Source organism: Phyllobates terribilis, unplaced genomic scaffold, assembly GCF_046119375.1.
Source record: "Phyllobates terribilis strain yellow unplaced genomic scaffold, ASM4611937v1 Scaffold_5__5_contigs__length_657084704, whole genome shotgun sequence".
Taxonomy (NCBI): domain Eukaryota; kingdom Metazoa; phylum Chordata; class Amphibia; order Anura; family Dendrobatidae; genus Phyllobates; species Phyllobates terribilis.
In genome coordinates this window covers 54,147,928-54,172,249 of record NW_027362765.1, presented here as the reverse complement: position 1 = coordinate 54,172,249, position 24,322 = coordinate 54,147,928, and the positions used below count along the sequence as shown (strand labels likewise).

Sequence of the window (24,322 nt, the reverse complement as noted above, 5' to 3'; positions counted from 1 at the left end):
GTAAGAGCCAAGCGCATAGGACTTATCTCTTGGATCACTTCCTTGGAATGCTCCTGAAATCTAAGATTCATCTGGGTTGCCAGGGATACCAGGTCATGTAGAAAGGTGGGAACATCTCGACCGGCCAGCACGTCCTTAATTCTCCCCAACAGGCCCTCCTAGAAGGCGGCTTCCAATGCCTCGTTATTCCAAGCGAGCTTGGAGGACCGCGTACGAAAACGGACAATATACTGGTGAACAATGAGATTTACCTGGCGCAATCTGAGGAGGAAAGATGCTGCAGAGGAAACACAGCCTGGCTCATCAAAGACCTTGTGGAAGGCTTCAGAAAAGTCTGGAGGTTGGAGACTAGAGGATCCTTTCTCTCTCATACTGGATTGAGCTACGTCAGAGCTTCCCCAGTAAGATGGGACATGATGAATGCCACTTTGGCCTGATCTGAAGAGAACAGATGTGTGAAGAGCTCCAAGTGCAGCATGTATGAATTGATGAATCCGCGGCATAGAGTAGAATCACAGTCATAATGTGGTGGGGTCAACAGACGGGGTCCAGAACCAAGAACAGCAACCAGCTTGTAGACTGGAGAGCTGCGGCCGCAGATGTCTGTGTGTCACAGTACACAGATAGGACAAGATTTTGTCTTGCTGGTTCTTCGGGTGGGAAACCTTGTGGTAAAGGTCAGAGACTGGAGAGGATGGAGAGCCAACGGGTTCCATGGCCTGAACAAAATGTAATGGTAATGGTGGTGGAACCACTGTGCCGTGTACCGAGGTGGGCCCGAAGAGGTGTGACTAGGCGAACACCTGACTATTCGCTAGAGTCCCTGAAGGATGGACCTCGGACACACGGCAGCTGACCCTAAAGGGGCAGGAAGCTGGATCAGCCAGGAATGGGAAGGCTCGGCTGGTACAGCCAGGGATACTAGAAGACAAGGCAAGTGATGGCAGGAACGGCTGGTATACAGGCAGGTACGGCTGTTACACGGACACTCACGGCAGGTGCAAGCAGGTACTGGGAGATATACTAGAACAGGGGACCTGAGAACTAGCAAGAATGCAAACAAACAGGGTAAACATGTTTCTCAGGCACCTTCCAACAGGTGGAGGTGCCTTAAATAATAAGTGTCTCCCGGCCATTGTCTGGGGACACTTTAGGATGGTGCATGCTGACTCTTTAGAGACCAGGTGCTCGCACAACTGCAGACCCCGGGAGGCAGCAGCAAGAAGGGGAAGAGCGGGACGAGGGACAGGGCGGTGAGTGACTCCGCGTCCCTGCCGGAGGAGAGGAGGATGGGAAGCGTGCAGGGATGCTGACTGCAGGGTATTTGCTAATTTTGGTTTCATCTTAGGTTTTGTCTGTTCAGAGGCCAGTGTGAACATGCACCTACACACCAACTTATATTCCAGTTCATCTCTTTAGATTTTTTTTTCAGCCCTCCAAATAGTAGAACGGCAAACACCCATCCCTCCACACTGTATAATGGCCCTCCAAACAGCATAATGACTCCCACAAAGTCCTCTACGTACAATTATGGACCCCACAAAAACATTCACACTGTATAATTGCTTACATACAGAATAATGATAATCACATAGCCCTCCAAACAGTATTATAGGCACCACATAGTGCTCCATACAATATTATGGGCACCACATAGTCCTCCCTACAGTATTATGGGCACCACATAGTCCTCCATACAGTATTATGGGTACCACATAGTCCTCCATACAGTATTATGAGCACCACATAGTCCTCCATACAGTATTATGGGCACAACATAGTCCTCCATACAGTATTATGGGCACCACATAGTCCTCCATACAGTATTATGAACACAGCGTAGTCCTCCATAAAGTATTATGGGCACCGCATAGTCCTCCATACAGTATTATGGGCACCATATAGTCCTCCATACAGTATTATGGGCACCACATAGTCCTCCGTAAAGTATTATGGGCACCACATAGTCCTCCATAAATTATTATGGGCACCAAATAGTCCTCCATACAGTATTATGGGCACCACATAATCCTCCATACAGTATTATGGGCACCACATAGTCCTCCATACAGTATTATGGGCACCACATAGTCATCCATACAGTATTATGGGCACCACACAGTCCTCCATACAGTATTATGGGCTCAACATAGTCCTTCATACATAAAAAATAGATACTCACCTCTCCCTGTTCCTCACTGATCTGGTCTTAGCAGTGCGTCTTCTGATCCTCTGCACTGTTCAGCACAAAAGGCGCCCTGTAGTGACGTCATCGCACTCTCTGTGCAAAGACGTCACAGAGCTCAGATGCAGAGGTGGAATGATGGGAGAGGGAGTGTCAGCTGACGACTCCGTCTCCCATCATTACTTACAACTGCATCTGCATCCAGGACCAGGATGCCAATGCAGTAGAAAGTACGATGTGGGTGGATGAGGGGTCGCGTGATCTTTCGCCATTGGCGGTACGCCACTGGTATGAAGAAACCATGGCTTTGAAGCAAGTATAAGGCTGGATTTGCTCATGATGGCTTTTAATTTAATTTTATATTTTGTTTTATTTCTTTGTATATTACTTAGCTCAAGCTACAGAAAATGATATTCTATTCAAACAACATTGATTAGTCCCCCCCAAAAAAATATGTTTAAACGTCATATGAAGCAGAATTTTAATAAAACTTTGTGTATAACAAATATAGAACTGATCATCGATAACAACTGTGTACATACAAGCATTTTATATGCAGTCATGAAAACTATGACCATTTCCAACAATTTTCACCCTGAAATCACAAGAAGGGGCCATTGAATAGAGCTGCCATGAGATCTTTTGGATCTAGAGAATGTGTCATAAGTGTAGTTAACAGTTTTACAGATCCAAGGCTGGGGGCATTGGATCACTGCCTGCACCCCCTGCTGTAAACAGGTAATTGAAGCAGGTTATCTGATGAAGACCAGACATGGAGTGTGAATACATCGTAATTAACAGGTAACTGTCAATGTTGGATAGCCATTTGGGCCAGCAGATGTGTTCCTGTATGTTTCCACTTGCACATATGAGTTAAAGTGAACCTGTTAGCTGATACATGTTGCTCACGGATTGAGTAGCATGTACCAGGCACTGGCTGTATTATCTCAGCCAGGTATGTTTGACTCTGAAATGCCACGGCGTTGGGCAGCATGTATCAGCTAACAGGTTCACTTTAAACACAGGGGCATCAATGTTTCACCTTGTGTAGCTTCTCTGACTATTTTTTTGTATTATAATTTTAGTTTTGCAGAATCATGTACATCCATGATCACGGAGTATATTCGCATCTGTGGGTAAAATTGCAATGATTTTAGTAACTGTCAACAGTCCGGCCCAATATCTCCCTGAATTATGGATATATGATATTCATGTGTGGTATGTATGGAATGCTTGAAGGATGTTCAATGATATGACGGCCATATTGTCTCTCTAGGAGACCATTGAGGAAAAATATGACTGACAGCATAAATGAAGGCTATAACTGGACTAGAATCGAATCTGAATCTAATCAGTCATCCCTCTCTTACCTCAGTTGAGAGAGGAGTGAGGGGTCTGGTGAGACCCGTTATAATATGTCATCTAAGAGATCAGTGTCAGACCCCAGGAGAAGCAATGAGTATTGCAGATCTGTCCATATTTCCCGCGGCGTTCTCCTCTGCGAGAAGCGCTTACAGACCAAATTTATCCCTTTTGTTTTATACTGTTTTTCCTGTAGGTCTTTTTGTTATTTCTTCTTTTGTAACCCTTTTTAAGCACTTTAGTCTTTTTGTATATTAAATCTAAAATGTAATACGCTTGTTCTTGCTACTCTAAATGTACCCACAAACAGTGCAGGCATCTGACTGGCCTATCAAAATGGCAAGGGGTGTCAGCGAAAAACATGTGATGTGGATGTGAGCGCTAACTTTGAACTGTGATTAACTCATTGTCAGACTACTGCAATAAGTGATTGAGAAGGAGAGTCCCACTTTACAATAGCATCCAAGGCACTTGTGTCGCGAGCAAGAGGAGTTAATGACAATTAGATGGCAGCGGTGGGATGTTTTTGTCACACTGGCGGGTGTAAACCTTCTGCGTGACGGACCAGACTTTCCCCAGAGGGTTGGCGTCTAGTGCCTACTGGGTATTCACCTGCCCTTTGATGCCGTGGTGACAAAGAGCACCACTGTGGGGCAGTCCCTAGATGCCATGCTCCACCAGGGAGCCAGACGCCGCACGATGAGATGGATGGAAAGGGGAACACTGCCACTAGGAATAGATAAGGGGGCAATCCCTTGAAACTTGCCCTGCGCAACCCTGAGCTCACTGAGGTCCCTAGGTGGATTCTTTCTCCCCGTGTAGCGATAATGTTACTATCCCTGTCTTACCCTAAGCATGGCTCTGTGTAGCGCCATGGCTGGCACCCCTGCATGGTGTCCCCATCTCTCTCCCTGCAGCGACGCCGGCTTACTCACTGATCCGGCCCTCGGCGCATTTCTCGGCGTGTTCATGTCTTCTACTCCCTGTTACTGTGTATGCTGCACTGTATCTTGGCAGCGCGCCTAGTGAGCGCGTGTTCTCCTGTTCTTAAAGGGGCAGCGCGCGAGGATATGGTAAATGCACCCAGCTGACATCTGGGAGGCATTAAGTTAATGTGTTCACCAGCAAGGTGTCTCCCAGCCAATTAGTACTGACTCACTGAGTAACATTGATCAGAGTGCAATGCAATGTTTTCTTGCATTGCACGCCTCTGTATTTTATGCCAGTGTGAGCGAGCCCTAAAACTGACAGGACTAATACATTTGAGATGAGCAATTCGATTAGTTCTGCCCTGGTCGGATGTCCAGTGCGGTCTTCTATTACAACCGTTTTTCTGAATCAATCATTCTTGGTGCTCCCGATGATTACTAAGCCCGACACCGTGCCGTGATTGCTTTATAGATTTTTTGTGCAAAAATAGAGACCATAAAAAAACAACATGTCTGATTCATCAAGAACTTTATACAGGAACTTTAAGTGTTTTTACAACTGTCCAAGCCAGGTCCTTCAACTTTTTGAAAAATGGGCATGACCAAGTGTGCCTGACAAATTCATCAACATTGATGCCACAAGGGTGGCATAAATTATGACTGAAATGTATGTCGACTCATGTCATGACAGTTGCAAGATGCATTTATTTCATTAAGTGTGTACAAAATGCCAGTCCTAATGAATCGGGCCCAATGTTGCTATTTTTTTTCCTAATCCTCACCCTAAAAGAATCCACATATCTAAACCTAAACTTGTCACCCCCAAAAATGCGCCCTCATGCGACTTTGTTCATTAACTAATCAACATTTCGGTTTTGGGAATGCAAAGATGTACTGATCCATACTAACTTATACAATTATGTATATTTATTTATTTATCAAATTAGCAGAGATGATAACATTTTTGGTGCCTGTGTTGTATACAGGGCTATGGGAGAAGAGAAAAATTGGGCAATACTGGAGCACAAATTATTTTGCAAGTACCACATTTAGTAAAAGATGATAATGTGCAGTGCCCTGAATTGTCCGCTGTGGCGGAAGGTCTGTATTTGGTAGCCTGGCAGCTCTTAATAGGGCTTCCACAGACAGGTTTCGTGCTAGTCGCTCCATCTAGAATATGCCCATCAGACTTTTGGGGTCATCACAACATTGCACCAAACAATAAAACTTTCACAGTCCTTATCTATGAACTGCTAAAATATTTACAGCCAGAAATGTTTCCCTCTCCCATAGTAATAGCTCTGCTTTTCATCACCTGTCTCATCTATTGCATTATTTCTGTGCCCTATTGTGATTAAATATGTGACTCTTCAGATTTTGGGTTATACTAGCCTGATGAAGAGACCTGAGTAGTCTCGAAAGCTTTCAATCTGTTACCATCTTTTCAGTTAGCCATTAAAAGGTATAAACCACTGAGGACTCTCAAATCTAAATATGTTTGCCCTTATGTGAATTTTCTGATGAGAAACAAGGGAAGATTTCTGTTTAAAACATTTACAACAATCTAAACATGAAAATTACTTCTCATTTGTGTGAGTCTTTTGATGAATGACAAGATATGATCTCCAATTGAAAGATTTCCCACATTCTGAACAAGGAAATGGCCTTTCCCCAGTGTGAATTCTCTCATGTATAACAAGATTTGCTTTATTTGTAAAACATCTGTCACATTCTAACATGAAAATGGCTTCTCCCCTAAGTGAATTCTCTGATGCGCAATAAGATATGGTTTATGGCTAAAACATTTCCCACATTCTGAACATGAAAATGGCTTCTCCCCTGTGTGTATTCTCAGATGCGCAATAAGATGTGATTTTTGGCCAAAACATTTTCCACATTCTGAACATGAAAATGGCTTCTCCCCGGTGTGAATTCTCTGATGCCTAACAAGAACTGAATTCTGATGAAAACATTTTCCACATTCTGAACATGAAAATGGCTTCTCCCCTGAGTGAATTCTCTGATGCGCAATAAGATGTGGTTTATGGCCAAAACATTTCCCACATTCTAAACATGAGAATGGCTTCTCCCCTGTGTGAATTTTCTGATGCGCAATAAGATGTGAGTTGTGGCCAAAACATTTCCCACATTCTGAACATGAAAAGGGCTTATCCTGTATGTGATTTCTCTTATGTTTACTGAGACTCGACTTATCAGTAAAACATTTTCCACATTCTGAACATGAAAATGGCTTCTCCCATGTGTGAATTCTCTGATGCCTAACAAGATCTACATGCTTGTTAAACCATTTACCACATTCTGAACATGGAAATGGCCTCTCCACTGAGTGAATTTTCTGATGCACAATAAGATCTGATTTGTACCCAAAACATTTCCCACATTCCAAACATAAAAATGGCTTTTCCCCTGTGTGAATTCTCTGATGCGCAGTAAGATGTGATTTCTTGCCAAAACATTTCCCACATTCTGAACATGAAAATGGCTTCTCCCCTGTGTGAATTCTCTGATGCGCAGTAAGATGTGATTTTTGGCCAAAACATTTTCCACATTCTGAACATGAAAATGGCTTCTCCCCTGTGTGAATTCTCTGATGCCTAACAAGAACTGAATGCTGGGTAAAACATTTACTACATTTTGAACATGGAAATGGCCTCTCCCCGGTGTGAATTATCTCATGTTTCACAAGCTTTGATTTAATTGTAAAACGTTTCCCACATTCTGAACATGAAAATGGTCTTTCTTCTTTGTAAACCTTTTGATGTTCAACACTCCTTAGGTGATGATTATCTTGTTTAACAGTATGCAATGAATTAGTAGATAGGACTTGTTGAAAATGATCAGATGAGAAATCTTTGCTTTGAAAGGTTGAAGGTATAGCTGGAAGGAATAAATTCATTTCATGCACATCTTCTATCATACCACGATCATCTGAAGATATCAGATGTCCTTCTGAGCTTCTAGCATAGTCTTCTGCCAAGAAAAAAATCTGGTATTACTTTTTTTAAATTTTAGCACCAAAAAATTATAATTTGTTAAATAACATTTCGAAATTTAAATTTCGATATAAATTGCAAAACATGTAGGAAATTTCCTATTAATACCTAACCTAAAGTCTCAGCTACATTGGAGGAAAATCCCCCAAACTCTGCAATTTGGCAGAATGAACTACACTTCTAGCATGTATCAATAGAATATATTGAATTTCCTATTATTTCCTATTATTTTGTTCTCATGGAAGATAAGCCACAAGAGATGTCTGGTAGAGACTTGATTCAGAACCAAAATTACATGCATGGTGAAGTTGAGGGAGGTAACTGTTCGCCCAACAAGCATTTGTCCAACAGCAATGCAAGAAGTGTGAGAACTAATCACAAAACAAATCACTATCCAACAATAGAATCTCAGCACAAAGACTTAGGTACAGGTGCATCTCACTAAATTAGAATATCATCAAAAAGTTAATTTATTTCAGTTCTTTAATACAAAACGTGAAACTCGTATATTATATAGAGTCATTACAAACAGAGTGATCTTTCTCAAGTGTTTATTTCTGTTAATGTTGATGATTATGGATTACAGCCAATGAAAACACAAAAGTCATTATCTCAGTAAATTACAATAATTAACAAAAAACACCTGCAAAAGCTTCCTAAGCGTTTAAAAATGACCCTTAGTTTGTTTCAGTAGGTTCCACAATCATGGGAAAGACTGCTGACTTGACAGATGTCCGGAAGGCAGTCATTCACACACTCCACAAGGTCCCAAAGTTCCAATTTTTATTTGGAAATCAAGGTCCCAGAGTCTGGAAGAGTGTAGAGGCACACAAGCCAAGCTGCTTGAGGTCTAGTGTGAAGTTTCCACAATCAGTGATGGTTTGGGGAGCCATGTCATCTGCTGGTGTAGGTCCACTGTGTTTTATCAAGACCAAAGTCAGCGCGGCCGTCTACCAGGAAATTTTAGAGCACTTCATGCTTCCCTCTGCTGACAAGCTTTTTGGAGATGGAAATTTCATTCTCCAGCAGGACTTGGCACCTGTCCACACTGCCAAAAGTATCAATACCAGGTTTAAAAACAACAGTATAACTGAGCTTGATTGGCCAGAAAACTCGCCTGACCTTGACCCCATAGAGAATCTATGGGGTAATGTCAAGAGGAAGATGAGAGACACCAGACCCAACAATGCAGAAGAGCTAAAGGCTGCTATCAAAGCAACCTGGGCTTCCATAACACCTCAGCAGTGCGACAGGCTGATCGCCTCCATGTCACGCCGCATTGATGCAGTAATTGATGAAAAAGGAGCCTCGACCAAGTATTGAGGGCATTTACTGAACATACATTTCAGTAGGCCAACATTACGGATTTTAAAAACATTTTTCAAGCTGTTGTTATAAAGTATTCTAATTTACTGAGATAATTGGTCTTTTCATTGGCTGTAAGCCATAATCATCAACATTAACAGAAATAAACACTTGAAATAGATCATTCTGTGTGTAATGACTCTATATAAGGTAAGTAGTGTCACATGTGTGAGTCCTGCATCCAACGCACGTTTCGCTGTCGCTTTCTCAAGGATCATCCTTATCCTTGAGAAAGCGACAGCGAAACGTGCGTTGGATGCAGGACTCACACATGTGACACTACTTACCTTGAGGGTTAGTACCTATCTGTCTATTTATTCATTGGCATTTTAGTGTATATGCCCTTACTATATCTATTGTTGGAGTGCAATACTTATTATATGTATACATATTTATAGATTCATTTAATAATATATATCCACTTGGATTTATTTTCTATATATAATTGTCTTACACGGATGAATTTATTAGTTTTGTACCCAATTGCACAGTGCACTTTATCTGTTATTTGTGGAGATATATACATTTTGGTTATACTTGATTGATGTGCATATGATCATATTGATAGGTTTACCGTTTTATATTATAGTGTCCTTTTGTGTGTGGTCTGATTGACCTTTCCCATTTCTTGTCTTTTTCCTTTCTATATATTTTTATATTAATTACTTAATAAAAGTTGGTAATTTTATTCATTTTTTTGTGGTTATGCAGCTGTTTTTCTGCCAGAGAAAAGTTAGCAGCAGAAAAAAACGTTTGTGAACATAGCCTTATTCTTTCCCTACATGCATTTTAGCAGAGTAAGATGGATAGGAGAACAGTAATATCATGTATGAAGCAAAGGCGCACATAGAAATCATGGAGCCACACAGCAGAAGTTCCAGTTCGGCTAGCTCCCCTAAAAAATGTAATATTCGGCGGGGACACAGAGTAGCATATTTCACAATCTTGCAGCCCTTAACCCCTTTAACCCCGAGGGGGGTTTGCACGTTAATGACCAGGCCAATTTTTACAATTCTGACCATTGTCACTTTATGAGGTAATTACTCTGGAACGCTTCAACGGATCCCCCTGATTCTGAGACTGTTTTTTCGTGACATATTGTACTTCATGATTGTGGTAAAATTTCTTCAATATCACTTGCGTTTATTTGTGAAAAAATCAGAAATTTTGCAATTTTCAAAATTTAAATTTTTATGCACTTAAATCAGAGAGATATGTCACAATTAATAAATAACATTTCCCACATGTCTACTTTACATCAGCACAATTTTGCAACAAAATTTTTTTTTTTAGTAGGAAGCTATAAGGGTTAAGAGTTGACCAGCAATTTCTCATTTTAACAACAAAATTTACAACACCATTTTTTTAGGGACCACATCACATTTGACGTGACTTTGAGGGGCCTTTATGACAGAAATACCCAAAAGTGACACCACTCTAAAAACTGAACCCCTCAAGGTGCTCAAAACCACATTCAAGAACTTTATTAACCCTTCGGTGCTTCGCAGGAATTTTTGGAATGTGGAAGAAAAAAAATGAACATTTAACATTTTTCACAAAAATGTTACTTTAGACCCAAATGTTTTTATTTTCACAGGGGTAACAGGAAAAAATGGACCCCAAAATTTGTTGTGCAATTTCCCCTGAGCACGCAGATACTCCATATGTGAGGAAAAACCACTGATTGGGCGCACGGCAGCGTTCGGAAGGGAAGGAGCACCATTTGACTTTTTGAATGTAAAATTTACTTGAATAATTAGCGGACGCCATGTTGCGTTTGGGGAGCCCCTGATGTGCCTAAACAGTGGAAACCCCCCAGAAGTGACACCATTTTGGAAACTAGACCCCTTACGGAACTTATCTAGATGCATGTGTGCACCTTGAACCCCCCCAGGTGCTTCACAGAAGTTTATAACATTGAGTCGTAAAAATAAAATTTTCACATTTTTCCAACAAAAATGTTTTTCAGCCCCCAATTTTGCATTTTCATAAGGGTAACAGGAGAAATTGTACCATGTAGTTTGTTGTGCAATTTCTCATGAGTAAGCAGATACCCCATATGTGGGGGAAAACCACTGTTTGGACGCACGGCAGAGTTCGGAAGGGTAGGAGCACCATTTGACTTTTGAATGGAAAATTTGCTTGAATAATTAGCGGATGTGCCCCTGATGTGCCTAAACCGTGGAAACTCCACACAAGTGACACCATTTTGGAAACTAGACCCCTTAGGGAACTTATCTAGATGTGTGGTGAGCACCCTAAACCTCCCCAGGTGCTTCACAGAAGTTTATAACATTGAACCGTAAAAATAACATTTTCACATTTTTTCAACAAAAATGTTTTTCAGCCCCCAATTTTGCATTTTCACAAGGGTAACAGGTTGCGTTTGGGGAGTCCCTGATAAGATTAAATAGTGGAAATCACCCCACCCTTCCCCCAGTGACTCCATTTTGGAAGCTACACCCCTCCAGGATTTTATCAAGGCGTATAGTGAACATTTTGAACATTTTTGAGGTACGACACAGAATTTGATAACAATAGGTCATCATATTGAATAAGTTGTCATTAGTCTTGAGTGCAAGTGCTTACTATTTGAGTTTGCATCAGGTACTAGGGAATGCACCAAGTATCTTGGGTGCTCAAGTGACATGCTCGAGTCCCTGCCCCGCATGTTTTTTTTATTAGACACCCAAAAAAAACATGCGGGGATTGCTCGTGCATGGCAGGCAATCCCCGCAAGGATTTTTTGGCTGTATAACAGCTGCAAAACATTTGGGCAGGAGACTCGAGCATGTCACTCGAGCACCCGCCATACTCGGTGCATACCCAAGCACCCGATGCAAACTCAAGTAGCGAGTACTTGCGCTCACTAGTCGCCATATCGTAATTTTTTTTTCTTTACTTCTGAAAAAATAACAACCCCAACCCGAACCTTAGCCCAACCCTAACCCTAGCCCCAACCCTAACCCCAACACTAACCCTAGCCCAACGTTAACCCAAACCCTAGTACAATCCTAACCCTAGCACAACCCTAACCCTAAAGTTTATTTTTTACGCCGGTCCTCGTGTGGTATAAGTGATTAGACGACGTTATTTTCGGGTCGGTGCAATTACAGCGATGCCAGATTCATATCGGGTTTTTATGATTGACAGCTGTCACACACTAAAAGACGCATTTTTTTGCAAAGACTAGTTTTTGCATTGCCATATTTTGAGAGCTATAATTTTTCCATATTTCGGCCGACAGAGTCATGTGATGGCTTGTTTTTTGCGGGACAAGTTGACGTTTTTATCGGTATCATTTTCGGGCAAATTAAATTTTTTGATCGCTTTCTATTCCGATGTTTGGGAGGCAGAATAAACAAAAGCCAACAATTCAGGAATTGTTTGTGTTTTTTTTATGCAGTTCTGCGTGTGGTAAAATTGATAAGGTAGCTTGATTCTTCGGGTGCGTACGTTTACAGCGGTGCCGCATTTTTTTTTTTTATTATTAGTTTTTTTATATTTTGGCGCTTTTACACAAAAACTATTTTATAGAAAAAAGAATTGTTTTTGCATCGCTTTATTCTGAGAGCTATAACTTTTTTATTTTTCTGTTGATGGATCTGTATTGCGGCTTGTTTTTTGCGGGACGAGATGACGTTTTCAGCTGTACCATTTTTATTTACATTCGTCTTTTTGATCGTGTTTTATTCCATTTTTTGTTTGGGGGTATGATGATAAAACATCGTTTTATGTTTCCCTTTTTTTTTTTTTTACCGTGTTCACTAAAGGAGTTAACTAGTGAGACAGTTTTATAGGTCAGGTCGTTCCGGACGCGGCGATACCAAATATGTGTACTTTTATTGGTTTATTTATTTATTTTTTCATAAGATTATTTATTTATGGGTACAATATATATATATATATTTTTATTATTATTATTTTCATTTTTTTTTTTTTTTTTTATATTTTTACAATTTTATTTTTTTTTTTTCACTTTCTGACATTTTTATTACTTGTTCACGTTGTCCCACTATGGGACTTTCACTTTTTGCAGCTTAATCGCCTGCATGGCATAGAGAGCAGCAGCTCCTTATGCTATGCAGCCTGTTAGCGCTGCACAGGGAGAAGTTACTTTGGTCGTGCACTGCGCATGACCAAAGCAACTTCCTGCCTCCTGGTGACCCGGATGTTGTCATCATGACGTCGGGTCACTATGGCAACATCTGGGACCGGATTCAGACGCCACTGGACGCCGGCAGAGAAGCTAAGTATCGCGCTTACCTCCTCTCGCCACCGGAATGCTGCGATCGATCGCAGCATTTCGGGAGTTAATGTGGCGGGAGCAGTGCGGGACCGCTCCCTGCACATAGCACAGGGTGTCAGCTGTGACAATCAGCTGACACCCGGCGGCGATCTCGCCCGCACCGCTTGTGTGCGGGCGAAATCGCCAGGGCGTATTAATACATATCAGGCCCATAAGGCCCAGGGCACAGATACGTACTAATAAGCCCTGGGTCAGAAAGGGGTTAAAAAGTATTTTTCCTCTTATTGAAGCCCTTAGATTGCCCTTTCATTGCTGCCATAAAGTATGATGCCAATTAGTGTCCTGCCGAAACACAGTATAATACCTCCACAGTGAATTCTTCCACAGTACTCTCCACACACACGGTATGATGACCCTACTGTATTCCCCTCCCCCTCAACCCTCTCGCCGCAAAGTATGGTGACCTCAACACAGTATGATGCCCCAACTGTGATCACTACACAGCCCTTTATACAGTATAATGTGCCTCCATTCAGTAGAACGGCCCCCACAACCTTCCAGTCAGCATGATGGCTCCAAATAACCATCCACACTGTAAAATCGCCCTCTCTAGCCCTCCATGACTGTGTGTACATTAGTCGGGTCTCAGTCATTCTCTGCCCTTATTCACATTATGTCACTTGACATATGATAAGGTTTTAATATTAGAGGTTAGTGACGCCCCGAATAGGGTCAACTTGATGTGGTGGGATGGCTTTTATATATATATTTTTTTTTAACTGAGAACCCTATATTATTTTAATGCAATCTTGCTATTTATTTACTGCTGTAACGGGAATGGTGGTGGAACCACTGTGCCGTGGACTGAGGATAGCCTGGAGGGACGTAACTATGCGAACAACAGACCCTTCGCTGGAGCCCATGAAGGTGTGGTTATATTTGGCTCCAGACTGAAGTCAGGTGCTACTCCAAGATGGACCTCGGACACACGACAACTGACCCCAAAAAGGGCAGGAAGCTGGACCGTCAATGAATGGGAAGGCTCGAATGGTACAGGCAAGTATACTGAAAGACAAGGCAGGTGCTGGCACGAATGGCAGGTACAAGCAGGTAAGGCTGGTATACAGGCGGGCACGGCAGGTACGGCTGGTATACAGGCAGGCATGGCAGGTACTGGAAGATATACTAGAACTGGAGACCTGAGGACTAGCAATTATGCAAACAAGCAGAATGAATATGTTGCTCAGACACCTCCTAAGAGATGGAGGTGCCTTAAATAATAAGTGTCTCCCAGACACTTCCTGGGGACACTTAAGGTGCACGCGCACCTGGTCTGTTAAAGAGACAGCGCGCATCATCCTAAAGCGCAGTGCCCGATGATCTGCCAGGTGTGTGCAGACCCCAAGAGGCAGCAACAAGTAAAGGAAGCGCGGCACGAGGGCCGGGGCAGTGAGTGAGTTGGCGTCCATGCCAGAGGAGAGGAGGATGGGAAGCTTGCAGGGATGCTGACGCTACAGTAGTTCCCTCCTGTGGAGACACGATGGTCAGTGGGTCCTTTCGTCCACTGGCTCGGCTGTCTTTAAAAAGACCGCACGGACCAAGGTTCATCCCACTGAACGCGCGCACTAATTCCCCGTGGGCATAATACTACTCAGACAACACAGAGTGAGGGTAAAACATTGTGGCAACACTGTATTGAACCACAAACAGACAATAAAATACAGCACAGTCTCAGCGAATACAGAAGATGGTGCAAATTACAGCATCTCACCCCACTGCTGGCTCACTGGGATTAGAGCACCTGCGACTTCGGGGCTTCCAGGGCCGACTACCCCCACCAGTGGCACCCCGCTTTTGGCGGCCACCCACAGAGGAGGCAACGACAAGTTTAGGAAGCTGACAGTCCATTGAGGTACGTGGCCAGGTGACTTGATTGAGTGGGCGGTGACAAGCCGGACTGAATACAGTGAAGAATACCCATGTAACTAAACGAGCAAGTACGATATAAGTATCTAAAGTGTTTTTTGCAAATGATTATAGCGCCAATTTTAAAAAAGCATGTTGGTGATGCACATTGCATCACTAACAACAACCTGGGGACAGTTTACATGCTCCAAATTACATGACAGGTTCCCTTTAAGTTGGTGTACTATAGAGTGTCTCAAATCTGTATGCCTCCGGCTGGAGCCATGGTGCCTTGGCTATTAACATGTAGAGTCTTTCAGCAGAAGGATAGCAATCCTTTTTATACCCACATCTGTCCTTCAGGTCATCATCCACAGGTCAGAGGTAAGGTGGGATGAGGTCACCTCTTATTGTTCGAGTATTCAGTCAATCTGCATAGTTTTAGCATCAATGTTTGCTGGTCAACAAGTTGCATGGACTGATACACAATGGGTAATCAACATTTTAGAAAACATTGTTCAGTTTCCTTGCATCCCTGTATCCTAAGGCTAAACATCAATTTAAGAGTCAATGTTCAGGCTCACATGAACAATAGTCTATGTCTATTGACCTACTTAAAAATACATCTGGCCTAATTAAGAATAAATGCTGTGTTGTCATGTTCTCACGCCCCCTCTTCTTCAAGTCTCCAAGGAATCTCTCCAGGAGCAGAGAGGCATGGGTGTTCTCCTTGGACTCCCACGACCTCTCCTCAGGACCGAACCCCTTCCAATCCACAAGAAAAAAGTTTTTTCCTCTTTCCCTTTTAGTAGCCAGAATATTCTCTACCTTGAAGACATCTTCAGAGTCGCATGGAGCAGGAAAGGTTCTCTGATCCTTGAAAAAGAAACTTAACATTACAGGCTTGAGGAGAGACACGTGGAAAGAGTTGGGGAAAAGTAAAGAGGCTGGCAGTTTGAGCTTTTAGAATACAGCATTTATCTGTGTGAGAAGCTTGAAAGGACCTATAAAATGAGGACCCAACTTGAACCAAAGTAGCTTGAGCCGGACAAACTTACAAGAAAGCCAAACCTTGTCCCCAGGACGAAACTGAGGTGGGTGCAGACACCTCTTGTCTGCATGTCCCTTCATATATTCTGAAGACTTCCTCAATGTGGCCTTGTTCTCCCAAATTCTAGAGAAGCCCTTGGTGAGAGCTTTGGCCGACGGGACGTTAGAGGTAGTAGCTAAAGGGAATGGAACATTGGCGTGTTGACCTAACACAATAATAAAAACGAGAATTAGCAGAGGACTCACTCACTTGGTTAATGTAGGAGAAGAATTCAGCCCAAGGCAGGAGTTCGGCCCAATCACTGTGGTGAGCATTGACGAAATGCCGCAGCAAGTTGGTTAGGATCTGGTTGACCCGCTCTACCTGGCCATTGGATTGGGGATTATAGGTTGAAGAGAAGTCCAGGGTTACATTTAGTAGCTTAGAGGTAGCTCTCCAGAACCGAGATGTGAACTGGACACCTCTATGAGAAACTATTTGGAGAGGTAACTCGTGAAGACAGAAGATATGCTGGATAAACTTCTCAGCAAGCAGAGGAGAATAAGGGAGACCAGACAACGAAGTAAAGTGCACCATTTTTGAGATGCGATCTACAACTACCCAAATGATGGTACTTCCGACCGAGATTAGAAGATTAGTGATGAATCGCGATGTACTGCCAGGGAGCTGACCATATGGGCAGAGGAAGTAACTGACTGGACGAAAGCTTTTTCGGAGTCTTATTCTGAGCACGGGACGGACAGGCTGAGACGAAATCTGCAATATCTTTTAGCAGGGATAGCCAGTAATAATGGCGAGAAATGAGAAGAGCCATTTTCTTCTGTCCAACATGACCGGCCAATTTAGTTGAGTGACCCCACTGAAGGACCCGCTTCATGTCTGGTTCAGCGACAAAGATCTTTCTGGATGGGAACTGAGAGAAGTCCAATGGAACGACAGTAAGCATATTGGAGGACTCAATGATGCACTTAGGCTCCTCCTCCTGGTTAGAGGACAGAAAGGACCTTGAAAGCGCACTCACCTCGATGCTATTGTCTGCCAGCCGGAAATGGAAAACAAAATCAAAGCGAGCGAAGGACAAAGACCACCTGGCTTGACGTGGATTTAGCTGCTGTGTGGACGGCAGATAGGCTAAGTTCTTGTGGTTAGTATAGAAAATTACAGGATGAACCCCTTCTTAAAGTAGAAAGCGCCACTTCTCCAAAGCCAATTTAATCGCCAACAGTTCTCGATCGCCTGGTGAGTAGTTGCGTTCCGGGGCCGAGAAGGCTTTGGAAAAGAAACCACAGGTCACCATAGATCCAGTAGAAGACTTCTGAGTAAGAACAGCTCCAGCCCCCGAGGAAGAAGCATCCACCTCAAAAAGAATTGCTTATTACTGTCAGGTCTATGCAGCATTGGAGCTGAAGAGAAAGCTTGTTTTAAGGAACAAAAGGCATTTTAAGCCTCTGGAGTCCATACCCTAGGATTAGCAACCTTTCAGGAAATTGGGTTGGTCTGAGAGGAGAAATGTGGAATGAACTGGCAGTAGTAATTTGCAAATCTCAGAAACCGCTGGATAGCTTTCACGCCGTCAGGATCGGGCCACTTCAGAACGGCAGACACTTTCTCTGGATCTATTCTCAGTCCGGTCTCAGAGATGATGTATCCTAGGAAGGAAAGAGAGGTTTGCTCAAAGACACAATTCTCAAACTTGGGGTACAAATGGCTCTTCCTCAACCTCTGAAGGACCTGTCGAACATCCCGCCTGTGAGTGGGTAGATTTGGGGAGAACAAAAGTATGTTGTCCAGGTAAACCACCACACAAGAGTAGAGTAGAGTACGTCCTCATTCACTAGTTCTTGGAAGACTACTAAGGTATTGCAGAGCCCAAATGGCATTACGTATTACTCATAATGGCCATTCCGGGGTGTTAAAGGCAGTCTTCCATTCGTCCCTCTGGCGTATTCAGATCAGGTTATATGCTCCCCGCAGATCAAAACAACTCCGACTTGAGAGGCAGGGGATACTTATTCTTGATCATTATCTGATTAAGGTTCCAATAGTCAATACAGGGATGGAGAAAGCCATCCTTTTTTCTTAACAAAGAAGAATCCTGCTCCAGCTGGGAAGGATGATTTCTGGATAAATCCCCTGGCTAGAATCTCCTTCATATATTCGGACATGGCTCGAGTCTCTGCCTGGGGTAGAGGGTTGATATGGCCTTGAGGAGGATTAGAACCAGGAAGAAGATCTATAGGGCAGTCATACGGCCTGTGTGGTGGTAGCCTCTCAGCCTCCATATCTAAAACGTCCGCATAGGTCAAATAAGTCGGAGTCAAGCCAGGTTAGTTTGGTGGCTTAGACAGAAGTCGAGCAGACGAATGGGAACAAGACATTTCTAGTGATAGGTCTGACTCCAACTAAGTACATCTCCAGATCTCCAGTCCAAGACAGGCTCATGTGCTCATAGCCAGGGCAGGCCCAGGAGCAGGGAATGGGATAGACCTGGTAGCACATAAAAGGAAATCTTCTCAGAGTGCAACATTCCTACCCGAAGTTCTACCGGCCTGTAAACAAAACAAACAGCTTCAGATAGAGATCTCACATCTTCGGATGATACCACTAAAGGACTCTGTAGACGTCGAATGGGGATCTGGAATCGATTCGCTACAGCATGTTGTATGAAATTTCCAGATAGGCCTATTCAATGAAACGGGTGTTGCCACAGGAAACAGACAATGACAGAGTCAGTGGAGGAGAGGATAGCTAGGGTAGCTCCTGAAACCTAAGGTCGATCTGGCTTGCCAGGGATACCAAGTGATGTGGAGAAGTGGGAACATCTTGACCGGACAGCTCGTCCTTAATTATTCCCGACAGGCCCCCAGAAGATAGCTACCAACGCCTCATATTTCCAAGCAAGCTTGGAGGACCGAGTATGAAAACGGACGGCATACTGGCGCACAGTGAGATTTCACTGGAGCAATCTGAGTAGAGAGGATGCTGCAGAGAAAACACAGCCTGGCTCATCAAAGACCTTCTAGAAAAGTCTGGAGGTTGGAGACTAGAAAATCCCCTCTCTCCCATATTGGATTGAGCCACGCCAGAGCTTAGTCAGTAAGATGGGACATGATGAATGCCACTATGGCCTGGTCTGAAGAGAACAGATGTGTTTATATGGCAGGTATACTGGAAGAAAAGGCAGGTGCTGGCAGGAACGGCTGGTATACAGGTAGGCACGGCAGGTGCAGCTGGTATACAGGCGAGCACAGCCGTTGCAGGCAAGTACGGTTAGTATACAGGCGGGCATGGCAGTTGCAGGCAGATACGACTGGTATACAGGAGGGCATGGCTGGTATACAGGCAGGTACTGCTGGTACACAGGCAGTAATGGCAGGTGCAGGCGGTTACTGGAAGATATACTAGAACAGGGGACCTGAGAACTAGCAAGCATGCAAACAAGCAGGGTGGACACATTGCTCAGGCACCTCACAACAGGTGGAGGTGCCTTAAATAATAAGTGTCTCCCGGCCATTGGCTGGGGACACTTTAGGATGGCGCACGCTGTTTCTCTAAGAGACTGGGTGCATGCATGCCTTAAGCGCAGTGCCCGGGGATCTGCCAGGCGTGCGAAGACCCCGGGGATCTGCCAGGCATGTGCAGACCCTGGGAGGCAGCAGCAAGGAGAGGAAAAGCGCAATGAGGGCCGGGGCGGTGAGTGATTTGGCGTCCCTGCCGGTGGAGAGGAGGATGTGAAGCGTGCAGGGATGCTGACCCTATAACTGCAGGGTATTTGCTAATTTTGTTTTTATCTTAATTTCCTCTCCAAATCACACCTCACCACCTGCGAACTTGACCCAATCCTGTCCCACCTCATCCCTAACCTTACCACAGTTTTCATCCCAACCCTAACCCACCTCTTCAACCTGTCACTAGCAACTGGTGTCTTCCCCTCATGTTTCAAACATGCCTCAATCACACCCATCCTCAAAAAGCCCTCCCTCGACCCATCCTCTCTGATTACAACCCCTGACAAAAATTATGGAATCACCAGGCTCGGAGGATGTTCATTCAGTTGTTTAATGTTGTTGAAAAAAAGTAGATCACAGACATGGCACAAAAATAAAGTCATTTCAAATGGCAACTTTAGGGCTCTAAGAAACACTAAAAGAAATCAAGATTAAAAATGTGGTACTCTGTAAGGGTAATTTTTTTCAGACCAAGCAGAGGGAAAATATTATGGAATCACTCAATTCTGAGAAAAAAATTATGGAATCACCGTGTAAATGTTAATTTCCAAAACTAACACCTGCATCAAATTAGATCTGCTCGTTAGTCTGCATCTAAAAAGGAGTGATCACACCTTGGAGAGCTGTTGCACCAAGTAGACTGACATGAATCATGGCTCCAACACGAGAGATGTCAATTGAAACAAAGGAGAGGATTATCAAACTCTTAAAAGAAGGTAAATCATCACGCAATGTTGCAAAAGATGCTGGTTGTTCACAGCTGTGTCTAAAATCTGGACCAAATACAAACAACATGGGAAGGTTGTTAAAGACAAACATACTGGTAGACCAAGGAAGACATCAAAGCGTCAAGACCGGAAACTTAAAGCAATAGGTCTCCAAAACAGGAAATGCACAACAAAACAAATGAGGAACGAATGGGAGGAAACTGGAGTCAATGTCTGTGACCGAACTGTAAGAAACTGCCTAAAGGAAATGGGATTTACATACAGAAAAACTAAACATAAGCCATCATTGACACCTAAACAGAAAAAAACAAGGTTACAATGGGCTAACAAAAAGCAATCGTGGACTGTGGATGACTGGATGAAAGTCATATTCAGTGATTAATTGCGAATCTGCATTTGGTAAGGTGATGATGCTGGAACTTTTGTTTGGTGCCGTTCCAATGAGATTTATAAAGATGACTGCATGAAGAGAACATGCAAATTTCCACAGTCATTGATGATATGGGGCTGCATGTCAAGTAAAGGCACTGGGGAGATGGCTGTCATTACATCTTCAATAAATGCCCAAGTTTACATTGATATTTTGGACAATTTTCTTATCCCATCAATTGAAAGGATGTTTGGGGATGATGACATCATTTTTCAAGATGATAATGCATCCTGCCATAGAGCAAAAACTGTGAAAACATTCCTTGAAAGAAGACACATAAGGTCAATGTCATGGCCTGCAAATAGTCCAGATCTCAATCCAATTGAAAATCTTTGGTGGAAGTTGAAGAAAATGGTCCATGACAAGGCTCCAACCTGCAAAGCTGATCTGGCAACAGCAATCAGAGAAAGTTGGAACCAGATTGATGAAGAGTACTGTTTGTCACGGATTAAGTCCATGCCTCAGAGACTGCAATGTGTTATTAAAGCCAGAGGTGGTGCAACAAAATACTAGTGATGTATTGGAGTGTTCTTTTGTGTCTTTGTTTTTCATGATTCCATAATTTTTTCCTCAGAATTGAGTGATTCCATAATTTTTCCCTCTGCTTGGTCAGAAAAAAATTACCCTTACTGAGTACCACATTTTTAATCTTGATTTCTTTTAGTGTTTCTTAAAGCCCTAAAGTTGCCATTTGAAATGACTTTAGTTTTGTGCCATGTCTGTGATCTGCTTTTTTTCAACAACTTTAAACAACTGAATGAACATCCTCCGAGCCTGGTGATTCCATAATTTTTGCCAGGGGTTGTAGTTATCGCCCCATATCACTTCTCTCCTATGCCTCAAAACTACTGGAACAACACGTCCACCTTGAACTGTCCTCGCATCACTCCACTGAAACTGCCCTGACTAAAGTCACCAATGACCTACTATATGTCAGTGTCCCCCAAGGCTCAGTTCTAGGGCCCCTAATCTTCTCCATCTATACCTTTGGCCTGGGACAGCTGAGAGTCTCACAGCTTTCAGCATCACCTCTATGCTGATGACACACAGATCTACCTATCTGGACCCAATATCAACTTCTTACTAACCAGAATCCCATAATGTCTGTCCACTATTTCATCCTTCTTGTCTGCTAGATTTCTAAAATTTAACATGGATAAAAATGAATTCATCATCTTTCCCCCTCCTCACTCAACCCCTCCCCCCCATCTGACCTATCCATCAAAGTTAATGGCTGCCCACTCTCCCCAGTCCCACAAGCTCGCTGCCTCGGAGTAACCCTTGACTCTGATCTCTCCTTCAAACCTCATATCCAAATCCTCTCCACTTCTTGCCGACTCCAACTCAAAATTATCTCCCTGATTCTCTCATTCCTCAGCAAAGACTCTGTGCATGCCATCATCATCTCCCGCCTCGACTACTGCAACCTCCTGCTCTGTGGCCTCTCTTCTAACACTCTCGCGCCCCTCCAATCTATCCTGAACTCTGCTCCCCGACTAATCCACCTGTCCCCCCGCTATTTTCAGGCCTCTCCCTCTGTCAGTCCCTTCACTGGCCCCCCACTGCCCAGAGGCACAGGTTCATGACCCTAACCCTGACATACAAAGCCATCCACAACCTGTCTCCCCCATACATTCTTGACCTGCAGTGGGTACGGAAACTATTCAGACCCCTTTAAATTTTTCACTCTTTGTTTCATTGCAGCCATTTGGTAAATTCTAAAAAGTTCTTTTTTTTTTCATTAAAGTACACTCTGCACTCCATCTTGACTGAAAAAAAAGAAATGTAGAAATTTTTGCAAATTTATTAAAAAAGAAAAACTGAAATATCACATGGTCATAAGTATTCAGACCCTTTTGCTCAGACATTCATATTTAAGTCACATGCTGTCCATTTCCTTGTGATCCTCCTTGAGATGGTTCTACTCCTTCATTGGAGTCCAGCTGTGTTTAATTAAACTGATAGGTGTGTGCCTTTCCTAATCAAGTCCTATCTATATAAGACCTCACAGTTCACAGTGCATGTCAGACCAAATGAGAATCATGAGCTCAAAGGAACTGCAAAAGGACCTCAGAGACAGAACTGTGGCAAGGCACAGATCTGGCAAAGGTTACAAAAGAATTTCTGCATTACTCAAGGTCCCTAAGAGCACAGTGGCCTCCATAATCCTTAAATGGAAGATGTTTGGGACCACCAGAAGTCTTTCTAGACCTGGCCGTCCAGCCAAACTGAGCAATCGTGGGAGAAGAGCCTTGGTGAGAGAGGTAAAGAAGAAACCCAAGATCACTTTGGCTGAGCTCCAGAGATGCAGTAGGGAGATGGGAGATAGTTCCACAAAGTCAACTATGACTGCAGCCCTCTACCAGTCGGGCCTTTATGGCAGAGTGGCCCGACGGAAGCCTCTCCTCAGTGCAAGACATATGAAAGCCCGCATAGAGTTTGCTCAAAAACACATGAAGGACTCCCAGACTATGACATCTCTGGTCTGATGAAACGAATATAGAACTTTTTGGTGATAATTCTAAGCGGTATGTGTGGAGAAAACCAGGTACTGCTCATCACTATGGGGGTGTTTCTCAGCTGCAGGGACAGGTACAGAGATATCCTGGATAAAAACCTCTTCCAGAGTGCTCTGGACCTCAGACTTGGAAAAAGGTTCACCTTCTCCTTCCAACAAGACAATGACCCTAAGCACACAGCTAAAATAACAAATGAGTGGCTTCAGAACAACTCTGTGACCATTCTTGACTGGCCCAGCCAGAGCCCTGACTTAAACCCAATTGAGCATCTCTGGAGAGACCTGAAAATGGCTGTCCACCAACGTTCACCGTCCAACCTGACGGAACTGGAGAGGATCTGCAAGGAAGAATGGCAGATAATCCCCAAATCCAGGTGTGAAAAACTAGCTGCATCATTCCCAAGAAGACTCATGGCTGTACTAGCTCAAAAGGGTGCTTTTACTCAATACTGAGCAAAGGGTCTGAATACTTATGACACGTGATATTTCAGTTTTCGTTTTTAATAAATTTGCAAAAATTTATAAATTTCTGTTTTTTTCAGTCAAGATGGGGTGCAGAGTGTACTTTATTGATAAAAAAATGAACTTTTTAGAATTTACCAAATGGCTGCAATGAAACAAAGAGTGAAAAATTTAAAGGGGTCTGAATACTTTCCGTACCCACTGTAGTCTCCGAATACTTACCTACACGCAACCTCGATCTTCACAAGATGTCCTTCTCTACTCCCCTCTTATTTCCTCTTCCCACAATCGCATACAAGATTTCTCGCGCGCATCCCCCCCTACTCTGGATCTCTCTGGCCCAACACTTAAGACTCTCGCCTACCGTGGAAACCTTCAAAAGGAACCTGAAGACCT

The 24,322-nt window shown here is 43.3% G+C and overlaps 1 protein-coding gene across 1 annotated transcript in view; it reads right to left on the bottom strand.

The window, feature by feature from the left end:
* Window positions 1-2,629: 2,629 nt before the first annotated feature.
* Window positions 2,630-24,322, bottom strand: part of LOC141271950 (uncharacterized) — a 38,293-nt gene continuing 16,600 nt past the window's right edge. The window contains exon 7 of the mRNA XM_073682200.1: window positions 2,630-7,467. Within this exon, the coding sequence (XP_073538301.1) occupies window positions 6,209-7,467 (1,259 nt within the window). The 3' untranslated portion in view covers window positions 2,630-6,208. The remainder of the gene's footprint in view (window positions 7,468-24,322) is intronic.